We start from the raw sequence: 19,235 nt of genomic DNA, 5'->3' as shown, positions 1-19,235 counted from the left end.
AGTAGCGCACACTTGCTAACACCCTTCCTCTCTTTCCCACTCCTCTACAGGTATCTTCAAGAGCTCTTGTAAAGTTGATGTGCGCTGGTTGCACACTTTTGTACTGACTTTACACGCTTGCTAACACCCTTCCTCTCTTCCCCACTCCTCTGCAGGTATCTTCAAGAGCACTTGTAACATTGATGTGCGCTAGATACACACTCTTTTAAAGTAGCGCATGCTTGCTAACACCCTTCCTCTCTTTCCCACTCCTCTACAGGTATCTTCATGAGCTCTTGTAAAGTTGATGTGCGCTGGTTACACACTCTTGTAGAGTAGAGCACACTTGCTAACACCCTTCCTCTCTTTCCCACTCCTCCACAAGTATCTTCAAGAGCTCTTGTAGCATTGATGTGTGTTGGTTGCAATCTCTGTTAAAGTAGTGCATGCTTGCTAACCCCCTTCCTCACTTCCCCACTCCTCCACAGGTATCTTCAAGAGCTCTTGTAACATTGATGTGCGCTGGTTACACACTTTTGTACTGACTTCACACGCTTCCTAACACCCTTCCTCTCTTTCCCACTCCTCTGCAGGTATCTTCATGCGCTCTTGTAACATTGATGTGCGCTAGTTACACACTCTTTTAAAGTAGCACATGCTTGCTAACACCCTTCCCCTCTTCCTACTCCTCCACAGGTATCTTCAAGAGCTCTTGTAACATTAATGTGCGCTGGTTACACACTCTTTTAAAGTAGCGCACGCTTGTAACACCCTTCCTCTCTTCCCCACTCCTCTGCAGGTATCTTCAAGAGCTCTTGTAACATTGATGTGCACTAATCACACACTCTTTTGAAGTTGCGCACGCATGCTAACACCCTTCCTCTCTTCCCACTCCTCCACAGGTATCTTCAAGCGCTCTTGTAACGTTGATGTGCGCTAGTTACACTCACTTTCAAAGTAACGCACGCTTGCTAACACCCTTCCCCTCTTCCCACTTCTCCACAGGTATCTTCAAGAGCTCTTGTAACATTGATGTGTGCTAGTTACACACTCTTTTAAAGTAGTACACGCTTGCTAACACCCTTCCCCTCTTCCCACTCCTCCACAGGTATCTTCAAGAGCTCTTGTAACATTGATGTGTGCTGGTTACACACTCTTATACTGACTCACACACTTGCTAACACCCTTCCCCTCTTCCCACTCCTCCACAGGTATCTTCAAGAGTTCTTGTAACATTGATGTGTGCTGGTTACACACTCTTTTAAAGTAGCGCACGCTTGCTAACACCCTTCCTCTCTTTCCCACTCCTCTACAGGTATCTTCAAGAGCTCTTGCAAAGTTGATGTGTGCTGGTTACACACTCTTTTAAAGTAGTGCACGCTTGCTAACACCCTTCCTCTCTTCCCACTCCTCTGTAGGTATCTTCAAGAGCTCTTGTAACATTGATGTGTGCTGGTTACACACTTTTTTAAAGTAACGCACACTTGCTAACACCCTTTCTCTCTTCTCACTCCTCCACAGGTATCTTCAAGAGCTCTTGTAACATTGATGTGCGCTGGTTCCCTTTTGACATCCAGAAGTGTGAGCTGAAGTTTGGGTCTTGGAGCTATGATGGGTGGCTGCTCGATCTCCAGATGCTCGATGCGGACGTCTCAGGGTACATGGCCAATGGCGAGTGGGATCTTGTGGGTGAGTCTCTGCTTCACTATCTGCACCTCACTGTGCACTGGTCCCAGTAGAGCATCTCTTCCACAGAGTTCATGGTTGACAGTCTTTATTTATGTACTCACTGTGCCCTTAAATACTCTACTAATGTCCTGATTATTATTTACAACAGCACTTTCACGGTACCACGCCTATAGTTACAGGTACTGTGAGGTAACACAACCCACAACCCAGTAATTCCGAGTTACCCAATGCGTCATTAAAAGCGACGCATGTTGTGAACGTCTAGTTAAGTTCATAGTAGAACAGTAAACGTGTAGACCTGTACGGTACGTGCACATATTGGATCTTGTACATATTTACTTTGCTCATAGTCAGTCAAAGCGTACACATGCTAATATTACTACTTGCACATACCTGCACATGCTTGCTCAGTATTTGTACACTCATGAAAAGTACTTTGACAAACTCTTGTAATCCTTACATAGCACTTATATATACTTAGAAAAACGTGCCCATACATCCTTATTACTATGCACATATACCTATTTGTGCATACTGGTAATACATTTCGCACTGCTTGCACATGCTCTACTTGTATTGCTTACACATGCAATTACATTGTAGGCGCATGCCCTTATAACTGCATGTTTGAAGGACCTTTTCAGAGCATGTGCACACTTTTACATCGTATGTACAAGAGTTTGGATGAAAATGTCCACTTTATGTGGGCGTTTTTTATGTCCCGCCTTTTCTGTTCAAGTCTACAGTACAATATGCAGAGTAAAAATTGAATCAGCCCTTTCTTCATCACTGAATTTTTTTCTCCAATGTATAGCAGAATTCCGAATGCGTTTTTCATGCCTGCCTTAGGAACTCCGTCATTTGAACGAATGTGTCTTTAGCATGCATTTGTTCTGCACGCAAGTCGTTTTAATGACTTGCCTTAGGGGGGAGTGTTGGATATTGGAATAGTTTAATTTACTATTTCAACTCCAGTCTCCGCAACAGTAGGGAAGGTGTTGGACTTAAATTGCAACCCCACTCCACCATTGTGCCCCCCTAATAAAAGTCGTTGTAATGACTTGTGTGCATAACAAATGCGTGCAAAATAACGCATTCATTCTGCTTGTGGTGCTGTGAAGGACCAGCGTGATTGGGGCTTCGTCCTAAGGATGTTTCCCGTTTTTCTTGTTGGTCAGTTCCCTACTCCTTATTCAATGGTTTTCCGCCTTATTCTTGTTTTTGTTCCTATGCCATCATTTTGATTGGCTGAATTGTACTCATCTACTTCTAATGTGATACTTTTTTATTTCTGTTTTCACACTCTTTGTGAGTGAATCCCTTTCATCCATCTGTCCTTTTACCTCGCTATTACCGCCCCCCCAAACCGCACTACCACCCTCCACTGATCCATTGCTGCCTGACACCTCCATACTCTCTTCTTCATTGTGATTTTTTTGCCAGAATTGCATGTGCAAGGGCCTGGGAGCTGTTTACTGCTGACAAGCCACACACTTTCTGTCCATTGCCCCCAGCTCTTTCCTGCGTCATTCTTTTTTCTTCAAAGGCTACTAGTAGCTGTACACAGCTTCCAGGCTCTGCTTCTACATCTTTGGCTCCAACCCCCATCCCTTCCTTTAAAAGCTGCGTTTGTTTGTTTGCTGTTTTCTTTTTCTTTTGAGGCCCTGCAGCAGTACATTGTTACTGGGTTGATGCTTCTTGATGTCACTGCCTGTGCGCCTATTTAAATAAAACATTCTACTACATCAAATTAAAATTGCCACTGATTTGTCACCAAATAGGCCTATGTATGTACCTGGTGTTGGCAATCATATAACAGTGAAAACGATGTTTTCACCATTCCAAGATGGCCGCTGCATGAAAACGTGTATGTGGTCGTATCTTGATGCACCAGATTGCATTTTGCCATTTCTAATTTGCTGTTCCAACCTGGCGGGCTGCCATTTTAGGATGGTAAATTAAACAAATATTCGCATACCCAATAGTCTTGGCTTTGGTACTGTGCGCCAACTTGCTGGCTTTGCCAGTTTTGTTTTTTGTTTTCCGCAGATGCACACGGACAACAGTAAACTATGGAAAACAAACAAAGATTAGCAAAGCTTGAGGCATTACGTTGGTGCCCAGTTGCAAAGGAGAGACCTATTGGCATTGCCAGTGCTTATTTAGCATTTGTAGAACCCCCAATGCACTTGACATCACCAAGACTACTGGAGGGTCTCCGTTGTCCTTTTCGGTTAACACGAAGCATAGATAGTTCTGTTGGAGTAGAGGTGATCCCAGCCCCTCGTAGGTAGCGTAGCATGGCAGATGGTTGGTGATGGCTGATTTGCTGTGCAAGGTTCACATTCAATCTTAAAAAGTACTGAACTATGTTTAAGCAAAGAATGTTGTACTGGAAGCATAGCCTTCCAGTAGAAACATTGCTAGACATCATGTACACACACTTGCTCTACGGGGCATGATGTGCGTATGGTCAAAGGCAGCCAAAAGTGCGCCAGTGTAGGGGAAATAAGAAACCGATCCATCTCTCAGTAGATATGGTGCTGCTCTGCTCTCCCTTTCAAGAAGTGCAATTTTTGTGGCTGCTCTGTGTTATGTCAAATCTTATTAAATCTGGATAAAGATTCACACTTTGTAAGGAAATACAGTGTGTGTGTGGCCCCGATCTAAAACAAATCCGCAGATAATATATGATCTTCTTGGAGGCTTAAGAAAGTCTTTTATAACCCTAGTCTCTTAACTTATTAGAGTTCCCCATCTTATGTGGCACGTTCTATCCTGTATCCTAACACCTGTCACTAAAAGTTTTGCTTTGGCTTCAGCCCAGCTACTGAAAGAGCTAACAATGGCAAATTGTAAACCAGAGAACAGGTCTGGGAGGAGTCTAGGCATTGTATGTTAAGGATTCTTCCTGGACTGTCCAGTAACATCCTGATAGTTGGTGCACCACAAACTCAGGACATAATAGACAGATGGCATGATGATGGTCCTCTACTGGCCAGTAAACCATGATTGCTGATCTCCTATTGTTTTCCTTCACTCTAGGTGTCCCGGGCACCCGCCACGAAATTTACTACGACTGCTGCAAGGAGCCGTACCCGGACGTGACCTTCTACGTCACCATGCGACGCCGGACCCTGTATTACGCCCTGAACCTGCTCATCCCTTGTGTCCTCCTGTCCACCATGAGTGTGCTGGTCTTTTTGCTCCCCGCGGACTCCGGAGAGAAGATCTCCCTGGGTAAACCTCTGTTCTCCGTCAAAAATCTATCTAGGAGTATTATGAGATAGTGAGTAAGAGGCCCACATTGCACTCAGGTCTATTGCCGGATGGGGGGGTCCTGACTCCTAGTTATGGTGCTGGGTCTGGCTGCTGGGCCCGCTAGCCATCAGTGGGGATATTCATGTAGGCTGGACGGTTTAAGAAAGCACCAATATTAGGGTTATTAAGGTCCTGATCACGATCTAGGCGGGTGGGATACTCCGTCACAAACACAACGGGAATCTCGTCCGCCGTATTACAAGTTCCAAAGGATATACTGGAATTGTAATACGGCAGGCGGGATATCCGTCACAGTTGTGATGGAGTAACCCTGTCCACCAAGATCATAATAAGGCCCTTAGTCACACTTTGAAGTTCTCCTCCGTCACCCTATACTCCACTTGGCTCTTTTACACGCTGTCTCTGTGCTCAGTATTTCAAATGTGTCCCTCCTATACCTCCCTGCTCTTTCCTGTGAGCTTGAGCTACTAACTTCTGTATTAATACACCTCCCTATGTAACCGTAGCGCCTCCCTCAAAATCCCTTATTCCTGTCCTGTGAATCTCTACACCACCCCTTCTGCATTACCTCTTTCTTCCTGTTTCTTAAATGTTTCTCCCTCTGTACTCCTTTCTTCTCCTTTCTGTATCCCTAGCCCCTCCATGTTCTTTCTTCAACTCTCCTCTTGTTGCTCCTCAGCATCCTTAGCTCTCTTCAAAGTATTCTTAGATACTGCAGCCACGGCACTACCTCTCCAGCATCCCTGCTCGACTGATCCCTAACTGTGTATCTCCTGTTCCTCCCTTGTATCCTCTACCCCCATCTTTCTCCCCTGTTACTCCACTCTGTAGTTCCTATTCCCTCTTTCTCTAGTCTTCTATCTCCACTCTGTATTCTCACTTCCTTTGCTCTCTGTTCTCTGTGACACCTCCCTGTGGCCACATCCCTACCCCTAGCTCCAAATACCTCCATCTCTACCTCAGTTTTAGTTTTATCAGCATATCCCCTCTGCATCATGTGTGCTGCGTCCCACCCTATACCCCTGTCTCTTTATTTCCTATTCCTTATTTATGCATTTAAAGTAGCTCCTGTTTGTATCACTTCCCACCACCCCTGCTCTCACCTTCTTTGGAAACAGTTCTTCTATGGGTGTCCCCCCCTCTCTTCTCCTCCTTCCCTCCTGGTACCCCCATATCTTTCACTCTTGTTCATCTGTTGTTCCTCTCTCTATGGCCCCAGCCTTCTTCTTTCTATGTCCCTCACACACTCTCAGGACCTGGCATGCTTAGAAAAATGCAGTGGCCCAAAGTATTTTCAGGAGCCCACTGTCAATGCTGCCCTACACCGCAGTTGCTGAATACCAAGGCTGCCTAATCTTGATTCCAGCTCATCCTTCCAAGACCCTAGAATTCCTCTCGATTTATCTCTCTTGTGGGTTCTTTTCGTCCCCGGTCTATCCCTTTATCATGTTTTGCTACATTTCTCTTCTTCTTTGTTTCTCCCTATTCTGCCTTTCTCACTCTTGCTCTGGATCAAAGTTTGAGGATGAAAAATAAGTCCCAGTTCCCCAAAAATGAGTTTGGCTGCCCACCACCTGCAACCACCGGCACAAATGAGGCAGTGCACCTCTGTATCCTCATCTCTTCTTCTCTGCATCATTTGTTATCCTCTTTTTTTCAGCTTTGGTCCAGGTGATCCCCTTTGAAATAGGCTCTAATTTTTAGTTGTAACTCCTACCATGTGAATCTCCCTCCTGCCCTCCATGGTTATTTGCCTGGCTCCTCCTCTATACGTAACCCATTGTTCTCCTTTCCGCGTCCACAGCTCCTCCTCTTTGTAGCCCCGCCGCCTCCTCTCAGTATTCCCAGCTCATCCACTCTCTCAACACTTCTCTCCTCACTTCTGTGTCCCCATTTTTCCCTCTGCATCTTCTAACCCTCTAGACTATATCCCCAGGTTTCTACATCTGCATCTCTGACTCCTCCCTTGTTATCCCAGACCCTCCCCTTTGTATCCCTATTGTTTCATGGCTCCTCCTACTCTTCCTAAGCGCATCCAATTATATTCCACGTCTGGTTTGGTTGCAGGTATTACTGTCTTGCTGTCGCTCACTGTCTTCATGCTGCTGGTGGCTGAGATTATGCCGGCGACGTCTGACTCAATCCCTCTTATCGGTAAGCGACAGCACGCACGCTCTTATCCAGCTTAGCCTGTAAACGACAGATCCTGCATTTTAGTGCACAGGGAATGGGTGAGAGGAGGATATTGCTGTAGGTAAAAACAGTAACCAAACAACCCAAAAAGTAAACAAGCACAGGTACAGTGTATATGTGTATATTGTCAGAGGTTTTTCTTTTTAACTTTTTTTGTTTTCTTTGTTGTGATACTGTCCAGAGTAAGAAGATATCATCTATATACCGTGTGTATTGCGCAATGCCTGTAGTCCAATCCGGGTTGTAGAGTATGTGGTCATTTTCAAATTTGTCCATAAAGTTGTTGGCGTAGGCCTGTGCTCCCGAAAATCCCATTGATGTACCTGCTAATTGGGCGTAGTATTCAGATTGCAATTGGAAGTAACTATGGTGTAAACAGAAGTGTAGGCGCTGCAGTGAACCACCTCACCATTAGTAAAGTATCTTTGGCACTTTCCTCGTGTATATATCACTACATCAGTTACTTGATATTCTCGTTACTAACACACTGAATCACGGCTGTACACATGCATCACGTGCACATGGACTTTCTCGTGTGAGGCATTGGCATTGATGATCTTACTCACGGTTTTTTATTTTTGCATGAGCACATCAACACGATCAGATCACCGGTATTATGTGGTACCACCAGACTTCATTCCTGGATAATTTGTTATTGAGGCAGTTTCCTCCATTCATACATCATATAAGAGTGAATTCATTTGTTAGTTTACAGATGCGCCCCTGACGAAGGGACCCCCATGTCCCGAAATGCATTGGGCTGATTTTCTATGTGTCTGCTAAATTCTGCAAAAAAAGATATACATTTTCTATGTTCACAACAGATGTTGTATAGTGTTTATAACATTTTGAAAAAATGAGTGGAGCTTAAATCCACTCAAATGTTTGTTAATACACAATTAGTATTATAAGTTCATGTATACATATTCTTTCTAATGCTGAGAGGAAAACACAGGAATAAGTAAAAATATTTGTTGGTTAAATTCCAATTCAAGAAGTTTTTGATTTAATTGGTTAATTGTTTGAGTACTTTGGGCATTATTGCCATAGGACCAGGACTGTCAGTCCCAGTCTTGATAATTAAGTGCCGTTGCCGAGCACTGGAAACCACTGGCTCAAATTAAGCACTGAAACAGCAACATGAAGAGGGTTTAAAGGGGATGAACAAGAGGGAGCAAAACATGGATTTGAAGTGCATGGGAGAACGGCTCAAAGGCTGAAGTGGCATAAAAGTGAAAGCATATATAAGAGCGGCTGAAAGGACAAAATTGTGGAAAACAACTTTTTTAATGTTATTTGTAGATATGGTCTGAGAGAAGTGGGTTATCAAGCTGCACTGCACAAGAAAAGCTTAAGAATAGAGTGGTTTAAGTTTTTAAAATTATGATAGTGTTAACAGTAAGATATGAAATGTGCACATAGACGAATAGGAAAAGTCCTCAATGAAATGGTTTAAAATTGACAGGGCACGGGAGAGCAAGTGGAAGGGTGAATCAGTATACAACTCTAAAATAATTCAGCGGCTCAAAGGTCAAAGGTGTTAAAAGTAGAACTGTTATAATGTTATGAAAATATGTGCTGGGAGAAGAGGGAAAACAAAGAGAATGGGGGAAACGCATGCACTCTCATGTAGTGCTTTTAGAAAAAAGAAAAGAAAAAGTTCCCAAAAAGTAGACACTTCTTGATGGATAAAAGTAGCCAGTCAGAGAGGCGGTAAACAGGCTATGCTCCATTCATGGGAAAACGCGCGGATGGACGAACGAAAACAAATACAACCATCAACTTGAGAGTAAGAAAATAAGAGAAAACAAAATCCAATGGAAAACAATAGGCGAAGTTGTTTTTTAGGTTAATAATCAACATATCCCTAATAAGTTGTTCTCAACTAGACATCTGTGCTGTCGGCAGGCTTCGGTCTAAAAAAAGCATCTATATAGATGTTACCACATTTAGCAACTCTCTTAGCCAAAGTTGTGTTTTATACTCTTGAACTGGTGCAGATATAGAGGCCAACTTACTACATAAGAGGTAGGGATACTGCAGGCAGTAATGAGTAAATACCACTGAAAGCTAATAGCGCCCTTCACAGAAGAGGTAAGAATACTGTGGCCAGGTATGAGTACATGACATTGGGAGCTAATGCTGCCTTTCGGAGAAGAAAACACAAAGTAGCAGTAAAATCCTGTCTTCAGGGGTTTCAATTACTACTTCCAGGAAATGGAGTATACCCGGTAATATAGCATTAGTCAATGTAACGAAAAACATGGACCCCCTGCAATTAAATGGTGGTTCCAAGGGCAAGGGAGAGGACAGCAAATGTAAATAAACACCTCTTGGCAACCGCAATTTTAACTAAATAACTGATAAAGATATGGACATGGAGAACATGTGGAAATATGATGACATACTTTACTTTATTGTATAGATGAATGTCATGTTAAGTTAATGGGGTCTGTAACCCTCCCAAAACAAAAGAATAACATCAAAATATTCATGCAAATAAAGTGCAGTCGATAAAACACTAACAGGAACAGGGAACACAAAATACAGTACAATAAAATAGGCAATATATACAATAAAAACTAACAATTGGATTACACAATACAAATTGTAAATCATAGAACAAATAGATCATAATGTGTATGATCTAAGTTAGCAAGTAATATTTGGTGCAAATTCCACTATAGAATATAAATGTGGCTGTAGATATGGCATATTCTATGCGCGTTTAGGCGAACTGTAGCTCAAATAGCATTAGTGCCATGAGGCATCATTACCAGAATAAATACAGCTGACAAGAATAGATGTCTTGCCTATCAAACACAGGATTTTTAAAGGGTGAAACTAATAATAGCTAGTCCAAAATTCTAGAAAAATTGTCATCTGTTAAGGAAAAATTTGCCGAAATTCAGTGGAGAAATTCTAAAGATCTGCAAGCAAAGACATAGATTTGAATTTCTCTGTTTATGAGGCAAAAGATCAAACAGAATAATATAAATCTCACTCAGTGGACTTGATTCTTGAAAACAGTTCGGAATCTGCAACCATGAGTTTCTGACTTTGCATAGGTATAGGTTTCCGAAAGGAATTAAAAAACACTTTCAGGATTCTCTTGGAAAACTGCACCAGTCTCAAATTTCCACGCTTACTCAGAAATTTGTTGGTGATTTCGTATTGCAAGTGAAAATAAACATTGGAAAAAACAGAGGAAGCGCTAAAGACTAACTCCAAAACAGAAGTCACCAAAATCTCAATATTTTAAAAATAACTAAAATAATTCTGCTCTATTTCACTGTGCATCAGTTGTCCCCAATACGCGACAGAGATGGAAAACTAAATGTACACAGTCCCGTTTGACCGCCGAACATGCAAGCAACCATGCTGTTTGTCTTCTTATTACGGAAGTCCTGATTCTTACCTAATGGGAGGCTAAATACGCCACTTTTTGGGACTCTACGCTACAAGATTGATCGGTACAACGTTTCGCATATTAGGAGTTATATTACTTTCCATCGGCGAACTCGCTTATGGTGTGCAGTTTTACTTTGGTGTGGTCCCGGTTCAGGCATGATTACGACCAGGCACGCCCCTGGTTTTCCACGAATTGACGTTATATAGGTCAGTGTTGCTCGCCACCTATTTACGGATACACGTATTTGCAGTATAAATTATTTCATTTTATTCTAAAGAGTGGAATTTTCACTAGCGGGACTATCGACCTATATTGTTTATCTAGAATTGGAGTACTGACCGTACATATTGTTTCCTACGCAACTTTAAGAAATCCTTCACTGTTCTGATTATGACAACTTGATATTATTTTAAGCCCTGACGAAGTTTCCGTGGCACTGGGAACGAAACGCGTTGGCTGTGTGCCAGTTCTCTTCTAAAAAGAAACTTAATAAAAGAAGAATTTCTAAAATATCTTTTTGTCTGGACTTCAATGTAGTGCACCTTCCTTTTGGGTTTTTTCTAATTGTAAAAGGGCATCTTTCAGCAGCTGTTGTCGGAAGCGGTCGCACACATCATCAAACTTTGAAACTAAGGGGGTGTAGGTGCTTGACCGTGGTCTGCTGCTGTGTTCATATATTTTCTGGGCAGTCCTAAACTGTGTAGGATTCAAATATATCTGTAGAACGATTTATATTTAAGGTGGAGATTCCGGCATTCGAGATTTTGGAATAAATATTTTTGCAAAAGATGTATTTGCAGTCCAGGGAATCTCATGGAACAGGATACCAGTCGCTCATGATGTTGCATCACCCATGCAAAAAAGAGGCGATGCTACTCTCCGCTAACAACATCTGCTCAGTCCCTGCTTATCTGTGTATATTAAAAAAGAATCACTAGCATACATAAAGCCCAGATCTATAGCAGGTTTCTTAATCGCGCTAATGTTATGTTATGTTATGTTAGTAGCTTTTATAAGGCGCACAGCTGCCCCAGCCAAGGGGCGTCCCGGCGCCTGATCAGGTTCCACAACACAACAAATTGATACTGGGAAAGAGAGGAGGGAATCAATCAGCAGTTGGGAACAAAAAAGTTTTTATGGCGCGCCTAAAGGGAGTCAGGCTGTTCAAGGCTCGAATATGGACAGGGAGAGAGTTCCATAGTCCTGCCGCTAGAACTCGAAAGGAGCAACCTCCCATCCTACTCAGTCTAAACCGAGTCTTAACCGCCAGATGGAGAAATTCCGATCTTAGCGACTGCGTAGGAACATAGGCGGAAACAAGATTAGCAAGGGCAGGAGGAGAGGAAAGCTTCAAGATCTTAAATGTCAGGCAAAGAGCCTTAAATTTAATTCTTTGTCTGACCGGCAGCCAATGGAGAGAGGTCAAAACTGCAGAGACAGAGCACTGTCTAGGAAGGCCAACAATGGCATGCACCGCGGCGTTCTGCAACCTTTGCAGTCTAGTAGCCTCCGCCTGATTCACTCCGAGCAGCAGCGCACTCCCATAGTCCAGGCGGGAAAGAATGGAGGCTTGGACAACCAGTTGCCGAGTAGGGGGTCGAAGAATTTAAGGACCGGTCTCAGTCCTCGCAGAATACCATAACAGGTAGCTGCAACCTTCTTCGTATGGCTGGTGAAGGAGAGTGTAGGATCCAGCCAAACTCCCAAGTTCTTAACTTCGGCAGCTGGAATGGGAGTCACCCCCAATTCTGGAGGCCACCACTGGTCTCCCCAAAGCTCCGACTGCTTTCCTAAAATCAGGACCTCGGTTTTTTTGGCATTTAACTGCAAGCAGTTAGTTCGCATCCAATTTGCCACGGCTATGAGTCCTGCACGGAATCTGGGAGCGTTCACCTCGGGATCCCCGCTGAGTGTCACCGCTAGCTGCGTGTCGTCGGCATACGATGTCATGGTTAGGCCACATTGTCTGACGACTGCAGCCAGCGGTTTCACATATAAGTTGAACAGAGTGGGGCTCAACGCAGAGCCCTGCGGAACCCCCAGCCCCAGTGGATAGAAAGAGGACTGACCAGGTGGAATAGCCACTTTAAAAAATCGGTCCGAGAGGAAAGAGCGAAACCATTGGAGAGCAGTCCCCTCAATTCTCACTTCCTCCAAACGCCGGATCAGGATATTGTGAGACACCGTGTCAAACGCGGCGCTCAGGTCTAACAGGAGGAGCGCCGCTGCCTGCCCAGCATCTAGCACCGTACGCAAGTGCTCAGTCATAAAGAGCAGTGCAGTTTCGGTGCTGTGTTGTGCACGAAAACCATTCTGGCTCTCGTCTAGTATGTTATTTCGAGAAAGGTGGGCAGACAAGATGGAGTTCACGTGTGCCTCAGTAACCTTAGCGGTCCAGGGCAGGAGGGAGATGGGACGATAGTTTTCTGGTAAAAGGAGATCCAGGTTAGGCTTCTTTAAAATGGGGCTGACCACTGCCTGCTTCCAGGAGGAGGGGACCACACCCGATGTGAGCGATAGATTGATCAAATCCAATATAGGCTCACGACATAGGGGCGGAAGAAGTTTGAATAGCTCTGGCTTCAGCGGATCTAATGGAGAGCCAGATTTAATTTTGAGGCTCAGATTATCGAGAACCTCATCAGACATTACTGGCAGGGAGGACAGGGTTTCCTGAACCGTAGCCGTCACACCAGTTTGCTCAGCACTGGGCACAGATGACATAAATCCTCGGTAGATTGCCTGCACTTTCTCCACGAAAAAGGATGCCAGGCTTTCACAGTGTGAGTCCGTGCAGATTTCCACCAAGGTGGCCCGTTTTCCCACAAGGTCTTTGAGAACCTTGAAGATTAATTTAGATGGGTTGGGGCTATTCTGAAACTCAGAAGCATAGTGTGCGGCCCGGGTTTGACAGATTGCCCTGTGATAGATCTTAGGCTGGGCAAAATACAGAGATTTCAAGGTGGGATCAAGGGATTTCCTCCACGCCCTTTCAGCTTGCCGGCACGTTCTCTTAAGCTCGGCAAGAGTATCATTATACCATGGACTGGGAGTTTTAGCATGGCATTTCGACCAGCGCATTGGTATAAGAGAGTCAAGGGCGGCTAGGACCCAGTTACGAAACTGCTCATATCCTTGTTCCACATTCAGCAGATTGCCCAGGGGCTGTGCCTCCAAGATCTTAAAAAACTCCTCTAGTTTGAGCTTATGCCAATTTCTTTTGAGAATCAGTCTGTCCGCCGGTTTAAATTGTGGGTCATCTAAGGGACACAAAACTTTCACCAACAGATGATCAGTCCAACCTACCACCATCGGGTCAGATACCCTAGCTCGTTCCAGTGTGGTAAAGAAGGGGTTAAGGATGTGACCTCCTGTGTGGGTAGGGGAGGTAACTAGTTGGTTCAATTGCATGGCTTTGAGGTCCGCTAGCAAGGAATTAACAGGTGCAGATGACCTTTGATCAAAATGTATATTGAGGTCGCCTAGGATGTTAAAATTAGCACATCTAGGAGCTAACAAGCTGACCACGTCAGCAAGAGCGGCTTTGAAGACAGTGTTGTTCCCTGGCGGGCGGTAAATAAGCATACCGCTAAGACTGAACTGATGACTGAAGGCTACCTTAAAAGAAGCGCTCTCGCACGCTGGTAGGTCAAGAGCTTTCCAATCAGCCGGGAAGCAGGATTTTATCGACATGGCTATGCCACCCCCTCTAGAAGTGCGGTTAAGAGTAAACACTGTGTAGTTGGAAGGGAATGCCAGATTAATTATTGCAGTATCTGCGTCCTGAAGCCAAGTCTCAGTGAGAAAGATGAGGTCAGGAGAGTCCTTTTCGATCATGTCACGTAAGGACTGATGGTGCTTGACCAACTATCTCACGTTCAGACTCCATATGCTAATTACACGCTCAGAAATGTTAGTACGTGTACTTAGGGCACTCCTTTCCACGGAGCGCACCCCAGTGGGGGTATCAAGTGACAAACTGCCACAGGCACAGTCATAAGGGCCCGACAGCGGGTGCGCAGGATCATGAACACACACCAAGAGCCTATCTCTAATAGAAAGAAGAGCGGCGCGATTGTACCTGATCGTCGCGGTATTCTGCATGATGGTATGAAGACTAAATGCCAGAGTCCATCTCCCGCTCACGCTTCCTCGACGCGGACGAGCGCAGATGGGCAGGACTCTGGCACGACTCCGGCTAAGCGACGGCGTCCCACTGCGCGTCCCCGCTGCGCGGGAGAGGACGACTTTAAGTAGGCGTCGCAATAAAGAGCTCGAGCGCCGGGACGCTCAAAGATGGTGCCCGCCAAAGTTTCCACTCACCCAAGCCAAGATGGCGCCCACAGGAGTCCAACCCCGGGACCCGGACCCGCCAAATGGCGGTGTGTTTTCTGAAAATTAAATGCAAGTAAGGGGGCGAGTACCCAGGCAGAATAAAGTTAAAAACGAGGGAAAATCCAAACAATAATAACGCAAATACAGAAAAGGTAGTATTAAAACCACAGCGTACTGGCAGCGCGACCTGCGCTAATGCAGCACCCAATCTGAAAGGAAACAAGCGAGTCCGCCTTAAGTAGGCGTCGCAATAAAGAGCTCGAGCGTCGGGACGCTCAAAGATGGCGCCCGCCAAAGTTTCCACTCACCCAAGCCAAGATGGCGCCCACAGGAGTCCAACCCCGGGACCCGGACCCGCCAAATCGGTCTGTCAGGACTTTAAAGAACGTTACATTTGCTTTTTTTTTTCTCAACATGTTTTTATTGTCAACAGCCACAACAAGCCTGGCAATGCCAGGTTTCCCAGCAATACAATATACATACGAGTGAGTCAAATGTTGACATTTTGATGCCCATTAAGCAATTGAAAAACAAAGACAAAAGAACTTAATATTTCACTGTAGTGTCATGCATCTGATACATAATATAGTGCTAGTCCAGTGTAGCCACCCTGATCCAATAGCCATACCTTTACAACCATATTCATCACACATCGTTTCCGTCTCATCCAGTGTTAGTCTATGGAGACAGTTGGAATAGGTTCTAGGTATAATCCACTTCTAGCCCCCTACAAAAATCAAGACCCTTCTTGTGTGTATTTTTTCACTTCTTCCACACCCCAACCAATGGCGGAGAAGCAACTTTCCATGCCCTCGCAATGTCCCGCTTCGCCATCGGGAGGCCCAGAAGTAACAGGTGATGCTTATATATGTTGCCCCCAATGGCATCGGTGATGTGGAGTAGGACCAGACGTGGTGAGTATGGAATGTCCCAACCCAAGACCTCCGACAGGCGATTGAGGACACCCCACCGGAATCTAGAGAGTGGTGTACATTGCCGTACGGTGTGGATAAGGGTACCATCCGCAGCTTGGCAGCGCAGAGATTCAATCAATCCAAATAGTTTGTTTCAAGTGTAGCAGACCCTGTGAAGGTATTTGAATTGTATATAACGTAATTGCGCTTCAATAGCAGCACCGCGTGGGGACTCTAGCGCCTCAGCCCAGTCCTCGTCATCTAGGGTGCCAACATCCTCTTGCCAAGCCCCTCGCGTTTTATTGAGTGTAGGGGGGCTATTTGTTACCAGTGTGCAATATATCATGGTGATTTTATGCTCTTCTAGCTCTCCCATGAATAGTTTGGCTTCAGTAGGATTAAAGTCAGGCGCAGTTCCCTGACGTGTAAGACAAGGGGAAAAGGCATGGTGGAACTGAAGGTATTTATAGAATTGGGATCTAGGCATCGCATACTTATGTTGCAATTCCTGGAAGAACTTCAGGGTCTAACCTTGGAGAACATCACCCACCATGGATAATCCTATGGCCTCAGAGCCAGAAAATCCATATAGTTCTGCCAGGGGGGTGTGGGGTAAAAGACCATTATGCCCGAGTGGCGTTTCTTTTGTTAGCCACCCCATTTGTTGCAGCAAGCGCCTCCAGATCTTAAATATCATGGAGGTTGCTGGAGGCATTGTTTTCAGGTTCAGACCCACATAAAGGAGTGTGTGAAGTGACATGTTCCAAATTAACAAGCGTTCGACTGCATATGTGGGATCGCATCGGTCCCCATACCACCAGTCATCGAGGATAAGAATATGAGAGGCCGCATAGTGCGCCTGAATGTCAGGCGTAGCTATGCCTCCACAGTACGTAGATTGGAAGCACGTTTTTAATACCACCCAGGCTGAACCACCATCCCATAGAAAGTGTCAGAGGGTGGAGTTCAGTTGCCTAAACCAGGACGGCAGTATCAGGTACGGGTGATTTTGAAGCTGATATAATAGACGGGGCAGAGAGACCATCTTAAAAATGGCAGACCTACCAACCAGGGAGACTGGCAGGTGTGACCAGGAATGAGTCTATTCTTGATCTGCATCCACAGCAGGCCAGATTCTTTTCCCAAGACACGGGCTGGGAAGACGATAAGAAGACCCAGAGGAATTTAAATTGGTCTCGCACCATCATCACCGTGTCTGCCCATTCGCCCATGAACATCGTCTGTATATAAAGCTAGGCGGTCGGAAACTTCTCTGGACCATTCAAAACCACAGATTTGTGCATCTATCCACACCCAGGCCGCGAGAGGCTCCATGGCCAACGTGAAGAGATTGGGAGACAGGGAACATCCTTAATGGGTGCCCCATCCTATGGGATAAGTTTGTGATGTGGGGTCTGCGATGTGGACAGAGGCGGTGATATCTGCATATAGGAGTTGAATATATTTAAGAAGGCAGGAACCAAACTTTTTTCGACTTAGGAGTGCAAATAGGTATGTCCAACTAAGGGAGTTGAACGGCCAATCAATTACAGCAAGTAAGAGTGCAGCCAGCTCGCCAAGGCGGGCAACAGACGCAATGGCGTTGTGTGCACGGCAGATGTTGTGTTGCGTAGCGAATCCAGGTATAAATCCCTCATGATCTGGGTGAACTAAATCTATAATATGTGGTACAATGCGATTGGCTATGACTTTAGCAAGGAGTTTGACTTCCACATTAAGGAGTGATATTGGGCGATATGAGCCATGCTATTCAGGAGGTCGTCTGGGTTTTTAAAATACTGCTATTTCAGCAAGGCGCCAGTCCCTGGGAAGACTCCCAGCGTCTAAGGCAGCATTGTGCTGCTAGATAAGGGGCTGTCAAGAGGGATTGATATCTTTTTTTTTTAATTCACATGGGAAGCCGTTTGGGCCTGGCGCTTTACCCGGTCGCAGTTCGGATAAAGCTCTCTGGAGTTCCTCGACAGTTATTTACATTTGCTTTTACTGTTGTGGTCTTTAGCTGATTAAGTTGTTCTTTGAAGATATAGCTCTGGTAAGACATTGAGTTTGAGTATCTGAGATGCCAACCTTTACCGCCTCATATGGTCAGCTCTAACTGCTTGGCTTTTCCACCCCTGGTTAGTTCTTCATTGTTTCAAACATTAAGTGCCAGGGCCCAAATATGTCTTGGGAGTCCACTGCAGCTGACACCGCCCAAAGCTACTGACAATGCGTCAAATGCCAGTGACAGCCGTACCTATGCGCTGGTTTTATCAGTTTGTAAAAGTATGTTAAATCGTTAAACGCTCCTCTGATGAAATCTGCTAAAAAATAGGAACACAGCACCACCATGTGGTAGATACATGTGTGCCAGTGTTTATAAGTAAGTGCTGGTGCCCAGCACTGGCAAACACTGGTAGTAATTAAGTACTGCCCCTGGTGAGCCAAGAGCTTAAAGGAAGTAACTTGGTTATCCGAATCGAGTGCTATGGAGTGGACTCCATTGTTGTAAATCATTTAATCTTAAATGTATCACATTTGTTTCAAATAGTTCACTGTCTCGATTCATTACTCGCCCCCTTCCCCGTCTAAGTAAATAGTGATTGTGGTGTATATGGAGTGTTACACCCCATCAAACATGGAAATGCACACCCAGAGAAAAAAGGGTTCTCATGTGAGGAAGGAAATGAGTGCATAGCTTTTTAAAGAGTGTTCATAGGAAGAGCACTTGTGTTCTAATCCCAGCGACTTCAACCGGATCACTCGGTGGGTTCCTGCACAAAACTGTTTTCTCCATAGAAGACCCTTTTCCATACCTGCTCACAATGAAATGGTGTAGAAATAGAAAAAAGAACTCAACAGACTGAACACTTCCATACACCTTTCGTATTGGCACCCTCCACATACAGTGCAAGTAATGACCACTCATAGTACCTAAACTCCCCTGGAATCCCCCTGCAGAGGTGCAATGGAGAGTACAGGGTAGTTGGGTAGTCAGCAGCTCTTCTCAGCATGGCTGCCTTAGTGTTTTTAGCCGAGACACTCTGAGTAGTTCAACCAAGACAGTTCTTATTGAACTCATACATATGGGTTGGCCCTGTCCTAGTGTAGAGCACAAATTGATGGTTTTGGATGTGGTCCAGAGTGGCTGTGATTAAAGTGAGGAATACACCCATTACCTTTTTCTACGCTATAAATTAAGGGACCGGGCGCCATCATTCTCTGCTGGGCTGGAGTGCTTTTAATGTCTCAGTGCCAGCAGATCTCAGCAAAACTGTCATGCTTTTTTAAAATTGGCATCTCTACTACTCATCATTATAACTGCTGTGCTTGGAGTTTCGCAGGGCCAGCATTTTTCCAGGAGGGATACCATTCTTCTAGAAAGCGGGGATTGCTACATTTGCCAGAAAGGCTGTGATGCGTTCAATGGC

At 44.9% G+C, this 19,235-nt stretch overlaps 1 protein-coding gene across 1 annotated transcript in view; it reads left to right on the top strand.

The window, feature by feature from the left end:
• LOC147672899 (neuronal acetylcholine receptor subunit alpha-7-like) overlaps positions 1-19,235 on the top strand; it is a 132,500-nt gene that overhangs the window by 88,334 nt on the left and 24,931 nt on the right. The window contains exons 7-9 of the mRNA XM_086947941.1: positions 1,501-1,668; positions 4,714-4,908; positions 7,018-7,104. Of these exons, the coding sequence (XP_086804067.1) occupies positions 1,501-1,668; positions 4,714-4,908; positions 7,018-7,104 (450 nt within the window). The remainder of the gene's footprint in view (positions 1-1,500; positions 1,669-4,713; positions 4,909-7,017; positions 7,105-19,235) is intronic.

This window comes from Lissotriton vulgaris, unplaced genomic scaffold, assembly GCF_964263255.1.
Source record: "Lissotriton vulgaris unplaced genomic scaffold, aLisVul1.2 SCAFFOLD_2170, whole genome shotgun sequence".
Taxonomy (NCBI): domain Eukaryota; kingdom Metazoa; phylum Chordata; class Amphibia; order Caudata; family Salamandridae; genus Lissotriton; species Lissotriton vulgaris.
The sequence above is the reverse complement of the archived record's forward strand: the minus strand, read 5'-3'. Positions and strand labels throughout refer to the sequence as shown.